The sequence below is a fragment of the Xenopus laevis genome, chromosome 2S (genome assembly GCF_017654675.1).
Source record: "Xenopus laevis strain J_2021 chromosome 2S, Xenopus_laevis_v10.1, whole genome shotgun sequence".
Taxonomy (NCBI): Eukaryota; Metazoa; Chordata; class Amphibia; order Anura; family Pipidae; genus Xenopus; species Xenopus laevis.
This window is the reverse complement of record NC_054374.1, coordinates 103403641-103430709: the sequence shown is the minus strand read 5'-3', so window position 1 is coordinate 103430709 and position 27069 is coordinate 103403641. Positions and strand designations below refer to the sequence as shown.

The 27069-nt window shown below is 37.8% G+C and overlaps 1 protein-coding gene and 1 long non-coding RNA gene across 3 annotated transcripts; both read left to right on the top strand.

Moving 5' to 3' along the window:
• The first annotated feature begins 12279 nt into the window (after nt 1–12279).
• Nucleotides 12280–17524, top strand: LOC108708958. Of its 2 annotated transcripts, XR_005965690.1 has the most exons (5): nt 12280–12316; nt 15896–15931; nt 16054–16119; nt 16409–16465; nt 17314–17524. It is a non-coding gene; the product is annotated as an uncharacterized LOC108708958 (long non-coding RNA). The 2 variants fall into 2 exon arrangements; XR_005965689.1 differs by lacking the exon at nt 12280–12316 and having other exon boundaries at nt 15674–15931.
• Nucleotides 17525–18399: 875 nt separating this feature from the next.
• Nucleotides 18400–23343, top strand: LOC121400793 (serine/threonine-protein kinase dst1-like). The gene is made up of 5 exons (XM_041584746.1): nt 18400–18506; nt 18862–18916; nt 19855–19933; nt 20510–20661; nt 23279–23343. The coding sequence occupies exons 1-5, from the start codon at nt 18453–18455 to the stop codon at nt 23341–23343; spliced, it is 405 nt and encodes a 134-aa protein (XP_041440680.1). The 5' UTR covers nt 18400–18452.
• The last annotated feature ends 3726 nt before the right edge of the window (nt 23344–27069 follow it).

Here is a 27069-nt window from a genome sequence, read left to right as displayed (position 1 = left end):
GAGTACAACATAAGGTGAATGAGTGTCTAATGGTTCACTTACATTTTCTATATGACTGAAAATTTTCCCAACTGCCAATATGGGCATATTGATATTATACTAAGTTTGGGCAAATCACATTCTGCTTAATGACTTTATCCTATGGGTATAAGTGTATTAGTATAAAAGGTGATACTTTTTATTACATTAACTAATGGTATATTAAATACCCCCAAAGATGTTAATCCTTTACATTTTATTGAACGTTAATCCACAACCCAGTGAAATTAGGATTCAGTTAAAAAACTGCTATAACTAAAAATCCCATGACATGGGATTAAGGGAGGCAATGTGTCTCTTTTTATTAGCTGCCTGCACATTTCTACATTTTGATGCTAAACTGCAGTCACAGCCAGATGGACAAAATCATTTCAAACACTGCTGCAGTGAATTCAGTGCCAGTCTGCCAGATGGTTAACGTAACATGAAACCTCACATTATTTCATCCAAGTAACTGTCCAACACAGATTTGTGACATTGCATGAAAGAACTTGGTGTATTTAGCTGTCTAAAGTCCAAGTTAGCAAGGAAGGCAGGTAACAAAATATGCGTATTACACCACTGTATTGGCAGTACAGTTATTCACATACACTTGGTACACAAACACAGAGCAGAGGCATAATGACAAGTTACTAGGCCGACAGCAAAATCATTTGCAGGGCTTGCTTCCTCAATAGTTACGCTATTGATTTATCAATATCTACTGCACCTATGGATTTTACTATATTAAATTTGACCCTTCTTATTATAATGATAAATTATACACTAAATTATACACTAACACACACACACACATTTCAGAGAGCTTTCTCAAAGGCTTAGAAAGTTTTTCGGCCCTACAGCGCCCACTTTTGTTAGCCAATCTACACTGCATGACACTCTCTTTGGAACCAATTGGGTTTCTTGAAATCAGCTACTGCATGTTTGGTCCTTGCAAGGTGGATAATTAGACTGCCAGTATACAAACACCTCCCTTCTACTTTTGTTGTGACTGTTTTGTGCATGCAGCGGTATTGCCTATTGACTGGTAACTAACATTTTTATTGTGCTAGGAGCAAACATTCAGCTTCAATCTCTCTGTTTGCCCTGCTTAGATAAATAAATAACATAACCAGAGACGTTTTGTAACTAAAACAACAAGCTCAACTCAAGCCATTTCGTGGACCTTTTGAAAAAGGGTATACTGGCACTTTAAACTGAAAATAAGTGTGATATGAATTGGAGAAGTAATGTAACGTATGTGCCATTTTTATTCTGTTGAGCTTTACTCTCTCAAGTTACACCTCAGAAACCATATTATATCTAGAACTGATGAGGAGCTCTAACAAGATTAAAACAGCTGTTTCATAATCATAGTCTAATGAAGTTATGGCTCTGAATTTTAAGGCTGTATTTGTGCTATTAAACCAGCAGTTCTAATTGCATATTATGTCATAGGAATTTAGAGGTGTCATTTGCATGATCTTTATTTTACAGATCAGTATTAAAATATTTATCTTATAGGCACTGCTAAATAATGTATGATTGTATCATCCATAATTAAAACAACAGGCAAAACATCTAAATTATGGAAAGGCGGAGGCCCCTTATCCAGAAAACCCTCAGGACCCAATAATTCTAGATACTAGATCCCTGTATTAATAATTAGAGTTTAATAATTTCATAATATGAATATAGTAGTGCAGCACATCATATAAGAGAAAGGTTTGGGTTAATACTGAATTTAGCTGGGCTCTTTAATTTATTCTGCATGGGTGAAAATAAAGAGTAGATTATCATAATGCCAATAAAATGCATTTTGGTTACATCCAGCCCTTGCTGTGAGCTGAAGCAGTAACTGCTTAGATACCAAGTATATTACATTAATTATGATCTAAGTGCGCATTTAGGCTGATCTCTGACTGTACCGGAGAGACTCACAGCCTAGTGCTTGTCAGAAGAGGGAAGCAAGAAGCAAATGGAAAACAATAAGCAACTGAACATTTTCTAGAGAGCAATTACATGTATTAAACAAAGAAAAGGAAGGTACAATTGCTTCCATTCTGCTGCCATGACTAAACACCTATTAGGGCTAGTCCACACGGGGAGATAGCGACGCGTTTGCGGTTGCGGCGACAAAGCGCCGCGACAGTCGACGCGACCGGCGCAGGCGACAGTTTTGTATGGGCGCCTATGTAAAAACGCCTGTGCTAACCACACGAGGCGATGCGCTTTTCAACAGTCGCCTGAAAAAGCCTGGCGAGGCATTTTCAGGCGACTGTTGAAAAGCGCATCGCCTCGTGTGGTTAGCACAGGCGTTTTTACATAGGCGCCCATACAAAACTGTCGCCTGCGCCGGTCGCGGCGACTGTCGCGGCGCTTTGTCGCCGCGACCGCAAACGCGTCGCTATCTCCCCGTGTGGAATAGCCCTTATACTGAAAAGTTCAAAGTCAACCTGCAAATTGGGTCATTCCAGATGCACATGTTGAATTGCACAGTTCATACAATAACCAAATCTAAATGATACAATAAAATCTCTGCTATTTTATTATTAATAAGGTGGGGCATTCAGAGGCCAACTTAAGATTGATTGTACTTTTTGGCACCAGCTTGCTTGCTTGGAATGCACTGTATATTCTCTAACAAATCTTTCTTAGCAGAAAGCACCATATTCCATATCATTAAGATGGCAACAATGCCAATCACATTGCTAAACTGGGGCACTTTAGCCAAGTAATTTATCAAGTCATGCCCAGTCATACCTTGCTGTACTCTCATTCCCAGTAACGTAACTAGAGGGGGGCGGGCCCTGGTGCATGACGCGCACCCGGGCCCCGTCCCGCTCCATACGCAATTTTCGGCCGCATTTTAGTGGCGTGCAGGCTGTTGGGGGCCCTGGCCTGCTCGCACCCCCTGCTCCCCCGGTAGTTCCGCCACTGCTCATTCCAAGCCCCCACATCTCTACTCAGTGACAGGCCCTATGGTCAACAAATCAGGACAATAACAACTTAAAGGGGAAGGAAACCTAGTCGGCGCAAACCCCCCACCCCCCCTCCCCTTTTTTGCCCACCCTCCCTCCTCCTCCCTGGCCTACGCGTCCCGCTGGGCAAATGCCCCTAACTTGTTACTTACCCTTCTGCGCAGGTCCAGTCCAGGGAGTTCACCGACGACATCTTCTTCCACGCGATCTTCTTCCTGCTGTGAACGGCGCATGCGCAGTAGGATCATTTCGCCGGTACGATCTACTGCGCATACGCGTGACTTTTGGCGCATGCGCAGTAGATCCGTACCGGCAAAATGATCCTACTGCGCATGCCCCAAAACGCCGTCCACAGCAGGAAGAAGATCGCGTGGAAGAAGATGTCGTCGGTGAACTCCCTGGACTGGACCTGCGCAGAAGGGTAAGTAACAAGTTAGGGGCATTTGCCCAGCGGGACGGGTAGGCCAGGGGGGAGGAGGGAGGGTGGGCAACAAACAGGAGGGGGGGTGGGGGGTTTGCGCTGACTAGGTTTCCTTCCCCTTTAAGGATAAAGTACAGATAAACAAGAGAAATGTATACTTAAAGGGGTGGTTCACCTTTGAGATAACTTTTAGTATGATGTAGAGAGTGATATTCTGAGACAATTTGCAAATGGTTTTCATTTTTTTATTATTTGTGGTTTTTGAGTTATTTAGCTTTTTATTCAGCAGCTCTTCAGTTTGCATTTTAAGCAATCTGGTTGCTAGGGTGCAAATTCCCTTACCAACCTTGCACTGATTTGAATAAGAGACTGGAATATAAATAGGATAAATAGGAAAGATCAGGAATATCTAGTAGCAATAGCAATATATTTGTAGCCTTACAAAGCATTTGCTTTTTAGAAGGGAGTCATTTGAAAGCTGCAAAGAGTCAGGAGAAAAAGGCAAATAACTATAAAACTATAAAAAATAAATAATGAAAACCAACTGAAAAGTTACTTAGCATTGGTCATTCTATAACATACTAAAAGTTGCCTTAAATGTGAACAAGCCCTTTAAATGAAAATAGTGCAAATTAGTGCACATCTACCCAGAATGCACTTGAGAAGGGCTGATATGTAACTAGAAATATTTAGGTTAAGTAATATACCAGAATGTGGAAGATATTGATATAGCGGGACAGGTGACAAGACAAACTTTGTTTTTGTGCGGAGAAACCCTTTGGTGGTTATTTACTAAACTCCGAATGCAAAAATCACAAAAAATTTTGTGATTTATTTTTTTATAAAATCAGACTTTTAAAAAAACCACAAATTTTTCGGAGTTTATTAAACGCTGAGGATGGAAAAGTCAGAATCTGAAAATTCTGCATCTCAGACCTGTCGAGATTGCATATAAGTCAATGGGAGAAGTCCCAATGATTTTTTGATGTGTGCTGGGTTTCATGCAATACCCCGAAATTTTCGGGTAAAAAATCAGAAAAAAACTTGAAAATCTGATTTTTTTTCCGGGAAAATGTAATAATAAATAAGCGTAAAAAAACCCGAGCAGATTTGATTGGAGTTTAAAGCAGAAAATATTGAGATAAATTCGGACTTTGATAAATAACCCCCTTGGTGTATAAACTGTAAAGAGCCTTTTTTACTGCCCAAATAGCAATATGTGACTAGTGTTGATAGGATATTTATAGACCCAATACATTTTGCTCTGATAGACTGACTATATCCAGGTAGACAGTTAACAGATATGCAGGTTTTGCCAGGAGTAATTTGCATGTAAATATTATCTCGTAGCCTGTATAATAATATCACACTAGGAGGCCCAATAGGAGTCAGATTTTAGTGGTTTCAGAGGTTTATTTTTCTCATGACAGTTTACTTATGAAAGTTGCCATGAAAGTTTTTAAGAGATCTGAATATAAAAATATGAACAAAAAAAATGCTACATGATGCGATACAAAATATGAAAACTTACTGAATTTTTCAGTAAATTATTAACAAGAGAATACAAAAAAACAAAAAAAAAAACGGTAAAAATCTGAATGACTGAAAGAAAGGTAAAATAGGATCAGCACATCTCCTTGACTGCCTTTACTTGGAGACATTTTGTAGTAGAGTTTTTCTTGGTTTTTAAATTTAATAAATCTGACAATTTAAGTTTTAAAAAAATAAAAAAAGTTTTTGAGAAAAAATATGATTCATGAAAAAACACGATCTTTTGCACAGCCTTCTTAGAATATGCCTAACTAAAAGTGAATTATATTAATGGTTCTAAATGTAGAAGTAACAGCAGCTACTGCCAGGTATGGGGAACTAAGAAGTCCCTCGAGCCTCTGATGATGATGCAGCATATCAATCATATCTTTCTCTAAACAGTGTTGTCATTTTTTATTGTTACCTGCAGGATGGCAAAAAGAAATACAAATAGCATAAACACAGCTGTTATTGTACAGAAACAGCAGCACATTTGTGTTTCCCTGTATCACAGGGGGAAGGAAAGTATACCATTTCTTTGGCTACAGAAATTGATTAAAGGTTAATACTAAGTTTTGATGTACAAAAAGTTTGGTTGCGATTTTTTTTTTTACTTTCTTTCTATTAAATTATCGAAATTGGAAGAAATAGAACTTTAAATGATTACTTTTAATAATTTCAATAATCTGAAAAAATGTTTCATGTATTTTGCTTTTTTAAATAGACAATAAAGCAAAGACAAGGTTTTTGTACGGAACATTCCTGTCTATTTATATTTGAATTAGTGTGTATGTGTGTTAACTGCTATATATGCTGCAATATTTTGTAAGCTCTACTGTGGCTGTACAGACTGGTGTTGCTTTGTTTAACTAAAGTATTCCCAGATTCTGCTCCAGCATCTATACTTATCCCAAACCTACATATTTTAAATTATTTCAAATTATATTTTAAATTCACACTAAAACTTAATCTAAACTGAATCTCATCTGACATTAAGATGGGTCCCCATTTGTCTCAGGAATGGCTGTGTTCCCCCTGTGGTGGTCTTCTCAATATCAACTCTTTTTTCACCACTTCTGTGCTTGGAATTTTGACTCTTTAATTTACAACGGTTGCCATTTTTTGTCTAGAATGTCACATCTTGCACTAAATCTAGTTTCAAAATTCTAAGTTAGTATTTAGCAGGCTAAATCAGGCTGCAGCCTTTTCCATCCTAAACCTGGTATTGCCTAGTCATACGCCAACCATCCAATATTCATAATTTTTATTAGCTCAAGTTATTTAGCATTACCAGTCAGAGTTCCTGCTGGTAATGCTGTATAAGTCTGTTGTTATGCTTTAGCCAGGGGTTTCAGGACTCTGCTTCCTCTGTAGTTAGAAATCCCCCTTCCCCAATCACTTTCTATCCATTTCAGCCATAATAGGTATTTCAAAGCTTTGCTGAAGCCAAGGGTAGTGACCTAATGACACAAGAAGTCCCCAAACAGCTGCATTTCTGATTCTTTTTTACCATATATGCAGGCCATGTACTCAATTTGGAATGTACATATGTATTTAAAAAGGAGGGGATCTGTACATCCAGGGGAAATTTGCATGGTAACTAATTATGACTTTATGTGAGCAAGTATAATCAGCTGTCAGCCCATTCCCTGTGCTACAAGTCAGCCTGTGCATCTGGACTTTGCAGAATGTCTCTTCTTCGCCTTGTGTTGCAACAATGACACCCAGGTGAATGATAAAAACCCATCATGCACAATCAGAAGGAAACAAGAGGGCTCTCTCCTGCTGATTTATGGAATCTAACTAGACTTGTCTTGTCAATGCAAAAATAAATGTTACCATACACCTTATTTATCAAATCTTCTGTGCATTTTAGTGCCTATCATCCAGCAGAAGAACCTGTGGGACATGGATAATTATCTCATACATATGCTGATTATGGAGGAAATTCACCTTCAGCTAACATATAGGTCAAGGTGGAGGAGGAATAATTACTGAGCATGTGGTGCAAAAAGATTGATTGCCATTCCTAATATATATATTACTGTTAGAAAAAAGTATGCTTCCTTTTTTTCTATGTTTGCAGTGTGCTTGAACATAATAATGGTATTATTATTATCTTTTTGGTAAAGTTCAAAATTATATTGGAACCATGTATAAAAATAACATAAGTACCTAAATGTTCTATGAGTGCTGCTTTATCATATTTTAAATCCTTCTGGATTCCTTGCTCAATCTCTAGTAAATCTGTCTGATAATAAAGGGCACATTCCCATTAATGATGTATTATACATACAGTAATGTCATTCCCTGTACTGATACCCATAATAATGAATGAATCGCCTCTGATGATATAGTATAGAGCACATACAGTAATGGTGCAATTATCAGTATTGATATATTTCAAATGCTGTACAAATATCTGGGCCATTCTCTATACCTGTGTGCTACTTATGTATTATAACTCCATACTTTATATCAATATATTATACATTCATATATTTACACTGCCTACATAAAAATAAAAGGGTCAAAAAATAAGCAAACAGCATTTTAACCATAATCTCTTTGAAATAATTGTAGAACTATGTGCAGTTTTTATGCTCATTTTGTATCCTCTGATCAGCAGCTAGTCATGTGACATATCATTGTGATGTCATAATGGACATTATCACAGCTGTTCATAACCAGCCCAGACTGTCTCATTCTTGATCAGGAGACTGAGGTGAGTGGAGCTCATGACACGCTGGGGAAATTTTTAAAATAACAGTATTAATATAAATATAAAGGTAGCTGCTGGATAGGCCTTATTAGTGTCTGCTAGTGGGGTAAATGCAGGGGGGGGGTTGCTTGGCCCAACAAACAACAATGGTGGCATTGCCTGTACTAATAGCCTATATATAATATTAGCACATTCCTTATTTTCATTTAACATACATATAGCAATGCAATAGAGTTATTATAATATCATAGCGCCACCAACAAAAGACATATTCCATTTTAAACACAATCTCAATACAGTCTTTCTATTTGCATTAATTTCTAACTGTCCTTAAAAGAGCAGATTATCTGCTAAGCCTGAATTTCCTGACCATAGTTTGCAGGTGTGATGTCATAATGTGCAACATAATACATTGTGATGTCACAGTGCACACAGAGTTAATGTTTGAAAACAAGCTCTAACTGCCTCATTCTGTATCAGGCAACTGAGGTGAGTGGAGCTCATGACACGCTGGGGAAATTTTTAAAATAAAAATATTACTATAAATATAAAGGTAGCTGCTGGATAGGCCTTATTAGTGTCTGCTAGTGGGGTAAATGCAGGGGGGGGGGGTTGCTTGGCCCAACAAACAACAATGGTGGCATTGCCTGTACTAATAGCCTATATATAATATTAGCACATTCCTTATTTTCATTTAACATACATATAGCAATGCAATAGAGTTATTATAATATCATAGCGCCGCCAACAAACGACATATCTCAATACAGTCTTTCTATTAATTTGTAACTGTCCTTAAAAGAGCAGATTATCTGCTAAGGCTGAATTTCCTGACCGTAGTTTGCAGGTGTGATGTCATAATGGGACACATGATACATTGTGATGTCACAGTGCACACAGAGTTAATGTTTGAAAACAAGCTCTAACTGCCTCATTCTGTATCAGGCAACTGAGGTGAGTGGAGCTCCTCATCATACACTGGGGAAAATGTTAGAAAAATTAATATTCATATTCATATAGCTGCTGCGTAGGGCTTAGTAGCTGTTAGTGGGGTAATTGCAAACCATTTGAGTTTGAAGGGGATGAAGTGCTTGGCCCTACAGACAATAATGGTCACATTCCCTTTACTAATGGTATACATATGTACATATATTATACATTCCCTATTTTCATCTACATATAGCAATATAGCTACATATAGTTGTTGTGTAGGCCTAAGTTCTGCTAGTGGAGTAATTATGGGGATATGAAAAGATATTAGTGTGCTTCAAAGTGCAGTTTTTTCTAGTCATTAATTGTCACTCAAATGTTACCTTAATGTTCCTGGACATTCATTTTCAGTTACCTTATTTATAACCAATTCATCGGATTATTACATAATACTGTATGTAACCAATGATTTTTCTCTCTCCACAGAAAGAATATTCGACCTACAAATCAACAAAATTTTCGACATACAAATCAACAGAATTTTCGACATATAAATCAAGAGAAAGAATTTTCGACATATAAATCAAGAGAAAGAATTTTCGACATATAAATCAAGAGAAAGAATTTTTGACATACAAATCAACAGAAAGACTTATCGACATACAAAAACCATCATGTTTCGTCGCATATGCAGTATTTTCAAATGTTTTACGAAAGTAAGGGTTTTTTTATGCTCATATCCTAGATTTTTAGTTTGTATGGAAAAACTGTGTAAACTGTTAATGACAAACTAAAATGCATGTGATGAAAATTAAAATTTCATCAAATATACCTTTGAAAACGAAAGTGCTATAAATGTTATTTTCCTGTTAACTCAGGGGTCCCCAACCGCAGGGCCAGTCCTGAACTGGCCCCGCTGAACAATTAACCCACGCCCAAATTGGATGCCGGCACGCCGAATAGGACACTGGCGCACCCAAATTGGAAGCCGACCCCTCACAACCCCCCGGACCACTCCCTGACCCCTCCATACTTGGAAAAAAAATTGGCTCTTTTTTAGTCCCCGGACAAAAAAGGTTGGGGACCCCTGTGTTAACGGATTCAAATTTGAGTTTACTGGCATAACTATAGAGGAAGCAGACCCCGCAGTCATGGCCCAAGGAACAGGGGGGCCCGGACCATGGGGTCCTCTTTCTCTATAGCTGTTTAAGGCCGAAGAAATCCCCCAGCCGCTCTCCTACTTCCAACCAGGGAGCAGGGGAAGCAGATGAATGGGGACATCAGTGGTGGCAGGAAATGTCAGCCAGGGGTGGTGAGTGGGTGGGCGGGTATTTCTGGGTAGGTATAGCTCTGCGCTGGTCCCTTCAAATATTTATTTGCAGGGGGGGGCCCGGAGCCAGAAAGTTACGTCATTCTTTGATCGATTTAGTGAATTTGTTTCCCCATGTTGAAGCTATAACAGCTCCATGGTGGGATGTAGCTTTACTTTATGATAATTTTGCATATCTAATAGAAAAATAATATTACAAATAGGGATCCACTGAATCCAGGATTCGGACAGGATTCGGCCTTTTTCAGCAGGATTCAGATTCAGTAGAGTCTTTCTGCCTGGCCAAATCGAATCCAAATTTGCATATACAAATTAGGGGCGGGGAAGGAAAATGCATTTTTTCCACTTCCGACCCCTAATTATATATAGATCATGCAAGTGCAAATTAGGATTCGGATTTGGACCGGTATTTGGCCAAATCTTTCACAAAGGATTCGGTGGTTCGGCCGAATCCAAAATAGTGGATTTGGTGCATCTCTAATTATAAATTTCATATATCGTTGGTTTTGGCTAGATCTAAACCAAATTCTTTCATTACTCACTGTAAGAAACAGCTTATAATAACCTTATATTTTGTACACTTTTTGCATATCTAATATTAAATCATACCTTGTTTTCTGTATTGTTTTATAAGGAAAATGGTCTTAGAGGTTGGGAACTGCTAAGTTTCCTAATTCTAACTTCTAATGGACCTATTCATTTAGTTACACCTTGATCATTGCCTCTAATATTCAAACCTATTTTCTTTTGCCAGGTTAAAGAAGTTAAAGAAGAGAAAAATGAAGTCATTTTGGTAAGTAGAGAAACTTGTCATAAATAAACGTTTTGTTAAAGATGGAGGATAATGTAACAATGTCGTAAAATATAATAAAACTTAAAACACTCCAAACCTTCTAGCAGATATAACACTCTTCTTGAACTATGATGCATAGCCTAGCATATGTTACTCCCAAGGGGCCACATTTGTTCAGTTTGTTAATTAGATTTTGTTAAATTACAAGTCGGACTTATCTGTGGATCAGTAGCCTTAGACACCAACTCTACACAAATGTATCTAACATTTCAGTTGATTTACAGATTGGCCATTGCCACTTACATACCAACATTGACCTGATTGCTAAGAACCCATTTCATTGCTAATGTATAATTATCCTTTTCTTTTCCAGCAAGGGGCAGTCCAGTAACCCCTTGCATTTTTATGAGAAAATAGATGCCAACCCTGCATTCATTTATACTCAAAACTATATCTCATAGTATAATGTGTCTTTTATTTATCTTGATCAATAATCTCTTACCCTCCTTTTTTTTATTTAAAAAACAGGTACTACCGAAGATGTACACAGAAATGCCCTGTTTGGTAAGCAAATAATAGTTTATTATTAGTTATATTTAAATAATATTAAATTAAATAAATAAACATTACATATATGAACTGTTCTACTTTGCTGTCTTAAACAGGTGCAATATGGCAATCTTCTCTGCCAGGTAAATATTTTAGAGAGGCTAACACAATTAAAACAAAACAAACCCATAATATCATGGGAAGTATATTTTCGCATTTTCCAACAAATAATTGATTTCATTTTTTTTTCTTTCAACTAGGAACCAGTAGAAACCAATGTTAATATCAGTGAGGTAAGTAGGAAAACATAAAACTTTGAAAATACTTTGTCACATTGCCATATGCAATAGATATTAGTATAGCAACAAATGGATTAATTGTATGTTTTTATTCTTAAACAGAAACAACCCGAGGAAATCATTGCCCATGACATTTGCCAGGAGACAAATATTGGCCATAACAGCTGCCAAGAAGAACCTGATGAAAACAATGGTCATGACATCTGCCAGGAAGAACCTGAAGACAATATTAGCCATCACAGCTATCAGGTAAGTAGTTTTAAATGAATTAAAAAAAACACAACATGCCTCTTCCCCAACAATACATGGCTTTTTGCTTAATATATTTTAAAGCCTTCTTTAGAAAGCCTTCATTCTTTGTAGAGCTCAATTAATTATCTTACATTTGCTTAACAGAATCAATCATGTGATCCATGTGATCAATAAACTTCTTTTTTTCTCTTTTCCAGGAGCAACCTGAGGAGCCTGGCACAGAGATCAGCCAGGGTAATGCCTCAGAGGAGGAAGAAATTCTAGAAGAAGAAAGTCTAGAAGAAAAAAATTTAGAAGAGGAAGAAGAAAGCAGTAATGATAAACTGTTTCCATTTCCTGAGGAGCCTGGCACAGAGATCAGCCAGGGTAATGCCTCAGAGGAAGAAGAAATTCTAGAAGAACAAGAGGAAGAAGAAAACAATAGTGATGACATGCTTATATCTAGTGGGGAAGAAGAAAGCATTTGTGATGATCTGTTTCCATCACTTGAGGTATGATTTACTATCAAGGACATTAAGACATTTTGTGCATTGAACTGATTGATTTATTGGGACATGTTCAGCGTAACGTTTATTTAGTATGGCTTTGTTTAGGCCCACTAATGTCTAGGAACCTAAAAACCAAACTGTAGTTTAAATCACCAGTCCAGCTCTCATGCTAAAACACTTTAAGAAGTATATATTTTTGGAGTGTCCACATAAACTGCAGTGCCCAGAGGGAAGCCATCAATGCTTATCACTACAACACCATGCTGCACACATTACATGGGGAAACCCACAAACGGGGCATTTATTTTCTTTGCAGCTCTGGAATACATTGAAAACTTTGAAAATACATTTTACTTTTATTAAAGTTGTCTTTGAGTTAGAACTCCTGTTATATCTCTCTTTTACCCAGGGGAAACCAGAGCAGAATGTAGAAATTGCCACAGACAACTGCCGTCTAATTGAATAATGGGAATTATAAAAAAACATTTACCTTGTCATAAATGCATGTTTTTGCACCTTCTCTATAAATCAGAATTGATCTGAAATGATCTTTGTCATTCACTCTCTCTTAAGCATCACCAACCAGATAATCACAGTATTGATGCTTGAGAGGAAAACATACGGTAGAGATGAACGAATTTTTGACGCCCATAGACTTTAATATATTTTGGCCAATTTCCACTGCCGGCAATTTTTGGCAAAGTGAAATGGGTCAAATTCGCCCATCCCTACAATCAAGATATTCACATAACACATTACCAATTTTATTTTCCAGTACTGTGTCACATTGCCATATGCAATAGATATTAGTATAGCAACAAATGGATTAATTGTATGTTTTTATTCTTAAACAGAAACAACTTGAGGAAATCATTGCCCATGACAACTGCCAGGAGGAACCTGAGATAAATATTGGCCATTTCCAGGAGCAACCTGAGGAGCCTGGCACAGAGATCAGCCAGGGTAATGCCCCAGAGGAAGAAGAAAATCTAGAAGAACAAACAGAAAAAGAAAACAATAGTGATGACATGGTTATATGTAGTGATGAAGAAGAAAGCATTATTGATTATCTATTTCCATCACTTGAGGTATGATTTTCTATCAAGGACATTAAGACATTTTGTGCATTGAACTTATTGATTTATTGGGACATGTTTAGAATAAAGTTTATTTAGTATGGCTTTGTTTAGGCCCACTAATGTCTGGGAACCTAAAAACCAAACTGCAGTTTAAATCACCAGTCCAGCTCATGGTAAAACACTTTAAGAACTATATATTTTTGGAGTATCCAAATAAACTGCAGTGCCCAGAGGGAAGCCATCAATTATCACTACAACATCATGCTGCACACAGTACATGGGACATTGTAGGGATGAGCACATTTTTGAAGCCCTAGACTTTTATGCATTTTGGTAAATTTTCACTGACGGTGAATTTTTGGCTAATGAAATGGGTCAAATTTGCCCATCCCTACAAACAAGATATTCACATAACAGATTACTAACTTTATTTTCCAATACTGTGTCACATTGCCATATGTAATATATATATTAGTATAGCAACAAATGGATTAATTGTATGTTTTTATTCTTAAACAGAAACAACCTGAGGAAATCATTGCCCATGACAATTGCCAGGAAAATCCTGAGACAAATATTGGCCATTTCCAGGAGCAACCTGAGGAGCCTGGCACAGAGATCAGCCAGGGTAATACCTCAGAGGAAGAACATAATCTACAAGAACAAGAGGAAGAAGAAAACAATAGTGATGACATGCTTATATCTAGTGGCGAAGAAGAAAGCAGTAGTGATAATCTGTTTCCATCACTTGAGGTATGATTTGCTATCAAGGACACTAAGGGGCCGATTCACTAAGCTCGAGTGAAGGATTCGAATGAAAAATACTTTGAATTTCGAAGTATTTTTTGGGTACTTCGACCATCGAATGGGCTACTTCGACCTTCGACTACGACCTTCGACTTCGATTCGAACGATTCGAACGAAAAATCGTTCGACTATTCGACCATTCGATAGTCGAAGTACTTTCCCTTTAAAAAAAACTTCGACCCCCTACTTCGGCAGATAAAACCTACCGAAGTCAATGTTAGCCTATGGGGAAGGTCCCCATAGGCTTGCTAAACTTTTTTTGATCGAAGGATTTTCCTTCGATCGTTGGATTAAAATCCTTCGAATCGTTCGATTCGAAGGATTTAATCGTTCGATCGAACGAAAAATCCTTCGATCGATCGAACGAACGTTTAGCGCTAAATCCTTCGACTTCGATATTCGAAGTCGAAGGATTTCAATTCGAGGGTCGAATTTCGAAGTATTTTTTACTTCGAAATTCGACCCTTAGTGAATCGGCCCCTAAGACATTTTGTGCATTGAACGGATTAATTTATTGGGACATGTTTAGCATAATGTTTATTTAGTATGGCTTCGTTTAGGCCCACTAATGTCTGGGAACCTAAAAACCAAACTGCAATTTAAATAACCAGTCCAGGTTATGCTAAAACACTTTGGGGTAAATTTATCAAAGAGTGAAGTTCCGCAGCTCTCAATTCATTGCTATGGGATTTTGAAAGGCGTATTTCTCAATGGGCGAAGTGAAAGTTCACCCTTTGATAAATACGCCTATAAAAATCCCATGGAAATGAATGGAGAGTGGCGGAATTTCACTCTAGTGGCGGAACTTCACTATTAACTTCACTCTTTGATAAATATACCCCTTTAAGAACTATATGTTTTTGGAGTGTCCACATAAACTGCAGTGCCCAGAGGGAAGCCATCAATGCTTATCACTACAACACCATGCTGCACACATTACATGGGGAAACCCACAAACGGGGCATTTTTTTCTTTGCAGCTCTGAATACATTGCCCAAAGTTTAAAGGTGTTATTTACTAAACTCAATTTTTTTTTCTGCCTGAGTTTTTTTGGGCAAAAATTTTAATGTTTAGAGCAGAAAACTATTTCAAACCTGTCACTGTTGTGTATAGGTCAATGGGAGATGTCCTTTTTACAATTTGAAGGTATCGTGGTCTGCTCTGGATCTTGTCCAGAAAAAAAAAAAATTGGGGTTTTCAGGCAATAACCTGAAAAAATTAAGCAATTCAGGATTCAAATCCGAATAATTTGGGTTTTTCCCCGATTTTCGCAATTTTTTCCCCGACCTGACTGTTTCAAGTTATTTTATTGATACATAAGATGAAATTGTGGATGGGAGTTTAGTCAAGCTTAGTTTAATACAAATATGAGAAATTCGAGTTTTAGTAAATAACCCCCTAAAAGTCTCACACACATTAGCTCTATTAGGACAAACCATAACCAATATACATAAGAATAACAATCTTTGTAATAGTTATGTCCACCATTAACAACACTGTTTGGGCACAAGGCCTCTTTGCTATACTAAATATAAATTAAAAAACTGCTTAACAAGGAACACAGTGAGGAATCTTATGGGGATGCCTCTCAACCTGAACAAACTAAATGAGCAACAAACTAAAAAGAAAAACTTGCAATATTTATTCTTTTTGTCTATTTACTGAGTTAATCTAAAATAATGTTTTCCTTTACCAGGTCTGCAATGAACATGGATTTGACAAACTATGCCCGGTATGCAAACATTTTTTTTACATTATTATCCCTGTTTTCAGCCTTCTCCCTCTATTCTTCCCCCCCCACCACCTGGCATTATTTTGTCTTATTTTCATATTTTGCATTTTACTTTTTTTTAGGACCCAACTGGCTGGATAGACCTCGAACAATGTGTTGGATCAGGAGGATTTGGAGTAATCCATAAGGTTAGATATGAGATTTTAAGATTGTAAGGGGCGGGAATGACCTACCTTTTGTGGCCCTTAATATCTCAATGTAATTCTATATATTGTATATATTTATCTATCTAGTATATAAATATTCATACATATGTCATGTATCACTAAATTGCCACATATGCCACATTTTAAGAAGGATTCATATTTCCTTTTGGAGTTTGTTTTTTGTTTCTGAGACTGCAAAGACCCATGTCATTATACCCAGGTACTTTATCAAATTTAAGTCAAAATTCACCACAAATCTGTTTTCTTTCAGGCATGGCATTTTAAGGAAAAGAAAGAAGTGGCCATAAAAGTGATAAAAGACCTTAGGGTAATGTATATTTTTTACTATTTAATTTATTATAATGAGAATATTGCAGAAAGTGTTGTGTTACACAAACAAATCAACTGCCAGTAAAAAGAGACTTTATAAACCATGATTAGCAAGTCGCCGCCTTATATAATGGATAGTCATAATGCAAAGTGGAATTTGTAATGATTAGAAATGGACTTCTTTAAATGCCCCAAGCTCTGCTCAGCCCGGTGAAATATTCACTGGAGGTTTAATTATTTAATAAATGCAAAACTAACTATATCATCCACTTGTAATATTTGCATCTTGTAAAAGGCAAACGTGTGACTTATATTCATTAATCTCTATGTAACAATACTATAAAGTAACCACCCTTAACAGAACGGGATTTAAATCACACCAAATCATAACAAAAATATCATAACCCAGTTCAACACATTGCAAGTAAACACATGGAGCGGCATAGAAGAGAAAGAGGGGAAGTTAGATTCTATGATTGAGAGTGGACGCCATTACAGCACATCACAGAGAGACTTGAGAGAACTGATAACCTTTACTAGCTTTACGCATTCAGAAGCTTCTGATGAAGTGACTCGAGTCACAAAATGCGTAAAGCTAGTTCCCCTGCCCGCTTACACTTTTGTATTCTTAACATGGATTAATAAAGTTAACTGGCTCTATCCAAGTTTGGTTACCTCGAGTTCTGATCCGGTGAGGTCATCCCTACTATCAAGTTTGTTTGGGAAGTTAGTATCTGTGGTGTTGGCACTGTGGTACACTGATGGCAAACTAATGAATTCTATGTTTTACAACAAGGATTAAATAGTTATCAACACTAATTTAATGATCAGTATTTCTGTATCTAGGATAATGAAGAGATCCTTGCTGAACTGTACGTACTTGAACGCGTTTCTGGCCACGACAACTTCCCTGCCTTTTATGGAGCCTTTTATCTACGGCCCAGCATTTCAAATGAAGAGGCGCTATGGGTAAGGATATACTTCTTAAATAAAAGCACACAATGGTCTTGCATTGCACATGCCAAGAAGGAGAAAATCTCAATCAAAGTTAATAAATATAACACTTTATTATTTCAGACCCGTTACTGCTACTGATTACTAGGAATGTTACACAGACACACAGACAGATAGATAGATTTTAGGCAACATATATATATACACTATAATATTTATATACACTATAAATAAAAACATTTTATTTCTATTCTAGATTGCCATGACAATGTGTGCTGGTGGCTCCGTAGACGCCTTAATTAGGAGCACGCCCAATAGATCCTTGGATGAGACCTGGATTTCATACATATGCAAGAAAGTTTTACAGGTAAGACAGATATTAACCCCTTCATTGCTTTTCATAATCTCTGGTCACCGACTTTGCATCCTATTAATTCTAGAATATAAAAATATATACATGTTCATCATGTTTGCTTTATTCATCTTTCTAGGGCCTGGATTACTTACAGGAACTGAACGTGATACATCATGATCTCAAGGGCGCCAATATAATGTTAACTTCTACGGCCCATGTGAAGATAAGTAAGTGACGTTTATTATCTATAGGAAGAATGGGTGCCACAAAAGCAAAGGGTACATTTATTGCTCATCTCAATGCCTAGCTTTTCTTAGGCATCATAAAACTTTAAAGGGGATCTCTACCCAAAAATTGCACCTTTGCATAATTCAAAAATATCATTGTAAGCATCGTTCCAATATACAGTCATTAAGAATGTTTAGTGTTTTATGTGTCTCTGTCTTTACACTCTCTTTGCACCTGGTTCAAATCAATAGCAGCACCAGACAAAAGAAAATACTGCTTCACAAATATATTTCCATTTGTAATAACTATAGCACCTTTCTGTATTGTCATAGATGTTATTACTGTGTTGTACAAAGTAAATTCATGCTTGTTTCTTTCAATTTCAGTTGATTTTGGCCTCGCCACAATAGGGCCCATCAGTACAAGTAATGCAGGAACCCGCTGTTGGATGGCACCTGAAGTCCATGCATGTTTTACAAGAAGTGTACATTATAACTACAAGGTATAATTAAAAAAATAGTGGTCTTTTAGTTCAGTTTTCATTAAAGTGATTAAACAAAATGCACTCTTAAGGCAGGAATAACAAATCCATGCCAAATGTAATTTGTAGAGCTTTTTTCTCCCAGTAGAGACTCTTGAAAATGTAAAATCATAAATGTTTATAGTTGAAGTCGGCTACTGGAAATGTTTCATAGTAATACAACGTAGCTTGGTTCTAAAGTATTAGTCATTTAGCATCCCATATTGACCCTGAGACAGGATGAGGAGGGATAGTCAGTAGAAGTATCTTTATCTTCTGTAACAATGATTATAATTTGTTTGCTAAATGGGTGTTGCTTTTTGTTTTTATTTTCTAGGTGGATGTGTGGTCTTTAGGAATCACAGCCATAGAAATGGCAGAATACAATCCTCGTAAGTAACCTTAAATAACATTTTGCGTGCATTTATGTTCATTTATGGAGGAGTGTTTTTAGGAAGGTCAGGGGGTATCACCTATTCTATAACAATGAAACATGTAAATCGGCCATGAATCAGAGAATCTTTTCTGTGCTTTTATTATAATGGTGTCGTCTATAATATGCATTAGTTACTTTTCTTTTTAGTGATACACTGGAAAGCAAGATATAACTTCTTGTTTCAGAGACAGGAGCAATCAGATAAAAGATATAGACTGTGTCTTTCCTGTATCCCCTTAGGCTAATGGCAAATAATGTGTTTTCTCTGCTGCTGAGAAAATGCAGATACAGCCATATACTGCCCTATATGTCCAATATCTGTCTGTCATTGTGCACACGCTACAATAATTCCAACCAGACTGCATTTATTTATTTGTTATGTATGAGGGTAAGGCCACACTGGGAATTTTGGGGAGATTTGGTCGCCTAGCGACTAATCGCCTCGTCTTTGCAGCGACCAATCTCCCCAAAGCCTTCCCTCATTCTGCGCCGGCTAAAATAAAAAAACGCCGGCGCTAACCACATGCGCCGATTCGTTTTTCGAAGTCGCCCGAAGTTTCCACCCCTCGGGTGACTTCAGAAAACGAACCGCCGCGTGTGGTTAGCGCCGGCGTTTTTTTATTTTAGCTGGCGCAGAATGAGGGAAGGCGTTTGGGGAGATTGGTCGCTGCAAAGACGAGGCGATTAGTCGCCAGGCGAACAAATCTCCCCAAAATGACCAGTGTGGCCTTACCCTTAAAGAAGGAAATTATTATCTCAAAAAGTTCTGATAATAGAAACTCATCAGAATATTTGATGTAGTCACCCTCTACTGTACAATGCTGCAAAATATGTTGGCCCCTTGTAAACTTGTAAGAATAACAATAATAATATTGTGTTCTCTTACACTTACAGCACACATTAAACTCCGTGGTACTGAGCTTTCTGAAAGGATTATGAATGGTCCAGCTCCAGCTCTAAAAGAGGATATATGGTGAGTCATTTTTTTTTTTTTTTTACAGAAATAGGACTTAAGGTGGCCATAGACGTTATAATTACAATCTTTCCTGGAAAAAATCTTTTTGATCGATAAGCCAACCCATATCCAAGTCTTCTGCCAATATCGGTTGGCTCGTTTCCCACCATACACGCACCGAATATGGTACCAGAATTTTTTTTGTACAATATTATTGATGCGTCTATGGCCACCTTAAGCAGTGAGGGTGGGGGAATGGGGAAAGAGACACTGAAACATAAGGCCGGGGAAGGTGTTAAAGTGGGAAAGAGATAAGTTCAATGAGCTCAAATGTAAGTGTCACTACTGTATCCACTCTATCCATTGCTGTGATGATGGGCTGTGTTCAAGTTATTAGTATTCTTTAAGAGACATCACCTTTTTTTATAAATTCAAGAGCTTATACTTCGTTGGCCCAAATTATTCAATGAAAAGAAACATCTCCCATTTTAATTCCCTATCACCCAACAGACTTCAGCGTCCTTTTTGAATAATTCTGGCTCTGTGTTTTATTACATCATCAGTAACACTTCTGCCTTGTTTCTTTCCCCCCAGGAGTAATAAATTCCAGAGATTTATTTATAAATGCCTTCAGAAGGATCCAGCCAAAAGACCATTCGCAAAGGAGCTCCTATTAAACCGATTCATCACATATAATCGAGATGAAGACGAGGTGCAATATAGCATAGCAGAACATATACAGAAAGGTAATGCAAATGACTCATATTCTCTACAATCAAAAAGCAATTACTGGGAAATCTTTAATGCCTATGTGGTTATTCAAGGCTTTATGTATTTAAGGATTCCTATTATGATCACTATCCAAAAAATTAGGGATTTTAGGGAATTTTCATTTTCAGGTGTAATTCGTTTTTTTTAATTACTAATGGTTTTAGCTCCAACCAGTTCTGCTTTAAATTGTGAAAGTTTCTATCAATTACTAACTTAGTTAGCCAGTTAAGGAATCACATTATGACCATTTTTACAGTGCCCTATCATGTGCATAGATATAAAACACAGATCTTCTTGTCTAACATTAAAAACATTTTCTCCTAGGAGCAAAGAAATAAGACATTCAAGTTAAAGATTCTCTTGCAACACCTCATTAAGAAGACTTTGTCAAGACTTAGGAAGGAAATGGAAGAACAATATATAAATCCCAAAATGGATTCTACCCTTGCAAGATCTGAAATGTGGCTCCTTCATTATGTTCCCAAAAGGGAAAGGAGGGAAAGGGTTGGGAACACAATGTAGGAGCCACAGTCCATCTACTTTGGATACTTTACCAAATGTTTATTTTTATATAATCTATTTAAATGTATATTTATTTTTATATATTAATAAAAATAATAAAAAATAAGATGATGGTTGACGTTTGAATAATTAATATATAGTGTAAGAAAATGGGCTGTTGAAGAGTTGCATTAACTGTAAAGGAGAGGGAAATGTTTTAGAAAATATCAACTGGGAAAAAATCAATTAGGAGAATATTATTGTGGATATAAACAACTGCTAGTACTTGTTTCATAATCTTCGGGAAAATGTACTTTAAACAGCTTATGATGATAGTTATGGATTTTGTACACCTTCTGTAAATTATATAGTCAATTTTTGTCAATTGGTGCAAGAAGTGCAACAATTTTTGTGCAAGCACATATCATGGTTGTGCTTGGAAATAAGCCCTAATGTTTTATAATTGATGGGGTAAGAATGATAGCTCTTTGGGTGTAACTCACTGAGCCAAAAAATTCTAACATTAATGCATACACATGTAACACTAGTAGTAAATTAAGTGTCACGATACTCTAACTATGAGCTTTACCCCAATACTTTGCTCAGGAGTTAAGACTTCACAACAGTGTGGAGTCAGGGTGTAGTACAACTGTAAATAGGTGCAGTGCAAAATAATTGGGCACCAGTGGTTTTTGCAGCTTAACCAGAGAACATATTTATTGAACAGGATAGTCCACAAAGAAGTGTACATAACCAAGAAGGAACATAGAGCAACAGTTGATAAGCATAAACTCGCAACACCAATGGTCAGTATTAGTCCCTGCAGGGAAGAGAACATACACAGTAGCAATGAAGGTACACCTAGCTTTCAGACTTTTCTCTAAGTGGAACCCAGGGGAATCACTACATCCCTAAGTCTGTACACTTAGTTAGTGTTGGACTAGGGGGCAAGGGGCCCCCCACCACGCCTCTGGTCCCCCACCCCAGGTGTAAAGCACCCTCTGGCTCCCCTCCTTGAGCCGCAACATGCCCCCTCGCGCATACCGTCTTTTTAGTATAGCCATGCTGAGAATCAAGGAAGACAGAAGCCGCTTCCTAGTGGACCAGCAGGGCCCACTAGAGCTGGAGCCCACTGGAGTTTTTTCTTGGTGTCCTGCCGGCCCAGTCTGGCACTGCACTCAGTACTTACACTGGGCAATTGGTACCCGGGATCTCAATACCACTTACAATCCTCGTCTGAGCCTCAGGCTTCTCAGCTAAATAGCCTAACTATCTGTCACTGCTAGAGTGACCTCTTAAGGTGAGTAGTCTATCCTTACTAGATCTGACCTTTCTAGGTTCCACTTCTCCTTTCCTGCCTGCTCAGGCAAGGGATTAACAAAATGGACCCTGATGAGGGGGCTGCCATGTTTGTGCTGCAGTGGTCCATTAGCATTAGAAACTCTAACTGACAGATTGAGAAGGGACAGTAAGGTTGTCAGACTTATCAGCAAAAAAACAAGCAACATGTCTTTTATTTTAATTAATATTGTGAAGTGTAGTTTTTTATTGTCAGTATAATTTTAAAGAATCAGTCAGACAAATAAATGTTATGAAAGTACCCAATGAATGAATGAAAGAAACACATGTTGATGGCACTGGTATACAGGCAAAATAGGTAGATGACAAATAGGTAGATACAGTGTTGATACAACACTTTTATGTGCAAAGTGGCAGCTCCTCTTAATACAATGACTGAAACCATACAGGATTGCATCATTTATCATGGAAAAATACAAATAAGATTTTATGGGGCATAATTACTTGTATATACTGGGTCTCACTTCCCACACTGGGAGGCAGCCAGCAGCATTTCAGGGGCTGAGATGCCACCACCCCCTAACCTAGCAGAGCCGAATGTCTGTGTTAAAAAACAGAAATTTGGCTCTTAAATTTACCAGAGGTGGATTTTTGCCGCCCCTGGTATTTGGCCATTTCATGCAGCCTGAGGCAAGTTTCTCACCTTTCCTCATTGCAGGAGCGGCCCTGGAGGCAGCAAGCAAAACACAAGTAACAAAAAACATAAACTTAATTTATGTTTTCTCATAACAGACTTAGTTGCTACACTTGAAGCTCTAAAGACCAACCTGCAGTACTGCGCAAAACATGTAAATTAGTCCCTGATCAAGAGATACCAATAGTCTCTCTGTACAAGAGGTCGCATGTGCAATGAGCCCTTACAAACATGGAGAAGTTGTTTCGGATGAAAAGAGGATAGCCCGTGTTGGCTCAATGAGTAGCACTGTTGCCTTGCAGCAATGGGGTCCTAAATTCCAACCAGGGCAATATGTGCAAGATGTCTAAATGTTCTCCCAGTTCTCATGTCTCCGTGGCTTTCCTCCCCATACAGGTTAATTGACTCCTGATAAACTTCTCCCTATTGTGTGTGAATGTGATAAGGGCCTTAGATTGTTGGGGCAGGGACTGATGTGAAGGGTGTACATTTGTCACCCATGTTTACACCTGACACATTTCCTTGAATGCTACTGACAATAAAGTAAGTTGCTGATGGGAATACATATGCTGGATTTCAATCCAAAGTAGCCCAAACTTTCCTTGCAAGTTTATTTGACTGAAACAGACACGGTACAGTCATTGGACACACTTATGTTCCTACAGTTGTGAAAAACACCAAGGGCTCTAACTTACTAATATGTCTTATAAGATCCTACCATTAGCTAGTCCTCATTCAGTGGGTTCTGATTTCCATGGCTTTCACTTAGGTCTGGTTTTACCCCAGGGTTCTATGTTCACTGTAGCCTGCCCTATACCAGGCTTGGAACCCTGCATTTCACTTGCCTTGAGTGCCAGAGTTTTTCTCGTTCGATTATACATTGGGGGCTGCCGTACCTCTACCCTGTGCACCAGGCGTTCTCTGTGAAGTTATTAGAGTGTGCTCTGCTTCACCTTGTTCCTATATCAGGCTTGAACATATCTACCCCCTACAGTAATGAGAGCAACGAGACCCTGCCCTGTATTTAATTAGGCAGATGGACAAGACAGGTATTAGGTGTAAGATTTCAATGAGCCGGAGCACATTGTGCCTCGCTCTTTACAATACAATGTACACAGCCTAAGTACATTTTGATGAGAGCACTATTGTAATGCTGTGGACAGTGAGAGTAACTAAAAACCCATGTTTTTACCATCCCTCGATTGAGGTGAATTATCTGTGACAGTGAAACATTTGCTTTTAGGTTATCTAAAAATCAGAAAAAGATTGCTGAAGTGGATTCTTGAACCAATTTACATTATCCACATTTCCAAAGCCCTGGTTGAACCTTTTTTGTCCTATACAATATTTAAGCCAGGATAAAATGAGAACAGATGTGTCTGAAAAGGAAATTTGCTCTACACCCAAGCAATTGCATTTAGACATTTACACGTTTAGCTGTAAAGTCAACTCCGGCAAGAGACAGGTCACCGTGTACAGTTTTTCCTGTAGAATAAATTTTAGGTGGCAGTAAATTTTAAAAGGACCAACAAAATAGTTCTTAAGTGAAACAAGTGCACTAAAAAGAGTAATTTACGACAGTTGATCCAGGATCCTATGAACTGTAATCAGTAACAGTCGGAGAGGCATAGCATAGTGACCCCTGAGCTACAGAAAACATAAATGAAGATGTTTAAATGGAAATATTATGGTCCAAAAAGCAGGATTCTTAATTTGTCGTAAACTTTAAGGCAAAACATCAAGTACATCTCTGTGCCATATTGGTGGCTGACAATGTAGACTCCCAAGCCTCCAATATAATGATTGGATACCAACGTCTACTCCAAGTTCATCCTCTCCATCTTGATCATATCATTTGCAAGTTGCAAGACTTAGGGTGAGGCAAGGGTTCAATGAGTAGGTTATTTCGACTCTCTGAACTACAAAGTGAACTTCTAGAAATACATGCTACAGAATTTGGAACAAATTGGTGGAATGGTTTTCGGGAAGAAATTCATTTAAGTGAGAAACCGTAGGATTTATAGACTTTGTACAATCCGGTCTGGATGGAAGTCTTATTACAGGTGACTTTAGAGTAGAGACTATGAATTTTTGCCAAAACAGACAAAAGTCTGTTGACCGCCGAACGTATTAAAAAATCTGGCATGACAATGGAAAAGCTAAAGCCTCCATGGGACTTGATAACAATATTTAGGTTATTACCAGAACTTCGACTATACCATTACAAGATGTTCACACTGAGTTACCAAGGGACATAACTTTCTACATCGTTATTGTATCAGCTAGACTAATCAGATGTAAGGGCACAATTAATAGTGCTATGTCTACTTCTTTCGTAGTTAAAGGGGAGGAGGGTTCCTTTGAGGTGGTAGTAGAGCTGCAACATGGTCCTGAACAGACACAGTCATCTCTCTCTATAAACAACGTTAATAATACTCTGTCCAATACTTGGTCCCTTAGTATAATCCCAAGCTAAGAAAAGACATAACCACACTGACTCAACGCGATCTTGTGGTTTAAGGCCGGCAGCACTTAGCATTTATCTGGGTGCAGGAAACTGTTGGCGTCCCAGGCCGCACAAAATAGAGGAAGGAAAAAGGGTGAAGTTCTGCACGCCAGATTAGTGGTAAAAAGCTGAAATCTTTATTAATCCATATCAAGAACACGCTGCATGGTTAGCTTGACACGTTTCGCCCTCAATCATAAGCACAAAAAAGCAAAGGTAAGAACATCAGTTTAAATCATTAGACCTCACAGTGACCTCCAATGGCAGAATTAGGTATTACATTACAAAATGTATCTGCCTGCTCTGAAAGGAAATGTGATTGGATACAAAATCACTGTACAACCATATTATCAATAAAACAATGAAACATGATTAGTTACACGCACATTAAAAATTCTCGGGAATCAAATGCAAAAAAGTAATTCATATGAAATGTATTTATACATGGGTTGGTGGGAACGGATCCAGGTCATTGGAAATGAAAATCCCAGTAGCGACTGTATCATTTGGTACGGTCGCTACATTGATGACCTCATATTTATATGTCGTGGATCACAGGCTAAACTGGATATGTTTTTGGAATACACTAATAATTGTGCTTATGATTAAGGGCAGCTGTGCCCGAAACACGTCAAGCTAACCATGCAGTGTGTTCTTAATATGGATTAATAAAGATTTCAGATTTTAACCAATAATCTGGCGTGCGCGGAACTTCACCCCTTTTCCAATCCCAAGATAATTTTGGTAATTTCTATGGTGCATGCTGTTTATGCATAGCAGGAATGAGGGAAAGGAAGGCAGCCTGTTCTATTTGAAACTGTGAAGATTGAAAGTGGAGATCAGCTCATTGTGTCTGCCCTTTCTCCAGAATCCCGGAAAGAGAAATTACACTACATACAAAAAGTATGATCGAATTTTCCTAGTTAAAGGGATACTGTCATGGGAAAGAATGTTTTTTTCCCCTAAAATGGATCAGTTAATAGTGCTGCTCCAGAAGAATTCTGCGCTGAAATCCGTTTCTCAAAAGAGCAAACAAATGTTTTTATATTTAATTTTGAAATCTGACATGGGTTTAGACATATTGCCAGTTTCCCAGCTGCCCCCAGTCATGCGACTTGTGCTCTGATAAACTTCAGTCACTCTTTACAGCAAGCCCCCCCTCAGCCTAACAGATAATGTAATAATGTTGCCGCTTAACTTCTGGTCCCCTGCTCTCGGGTGGTGGTTGCACTGTATATATTTATATACATACATGATAAACTGGGGCATTGTTGAGTTTGCAATGATGAAAGAATTCAAAAACTTTATTGACCTACAACCTGATTATAATATGCCAGATGAGAACCGATATTGTACAGAAAGTTGTACAGAATTTTTACATAG

Excerpts from the sequence above, each read along its gene's own strand:
- LOC121400793 (XM_041584746.1), top strand. The coding sequence starts at position 18,453 with ATGGCACCTGAAGTCCATGCATGTTTTACAAGAAGTGTACATTATAAC. Across the intron at positions 18,507-18,861 it reads GTGTACATTATAACTACAAG|GTGGATGTGTGGTCTTTAGG; the intron begins GTATAATTAAAA and ends TTTATTTTCTAG. Across the intron at positions 19,934-20,509 it reads GCTCTAAAAGAGGATATATG|GAGTAATAAATTCCAGAGAT; the intron begins GTGAGTCATTTT and ends CTTTCCCCCCAG.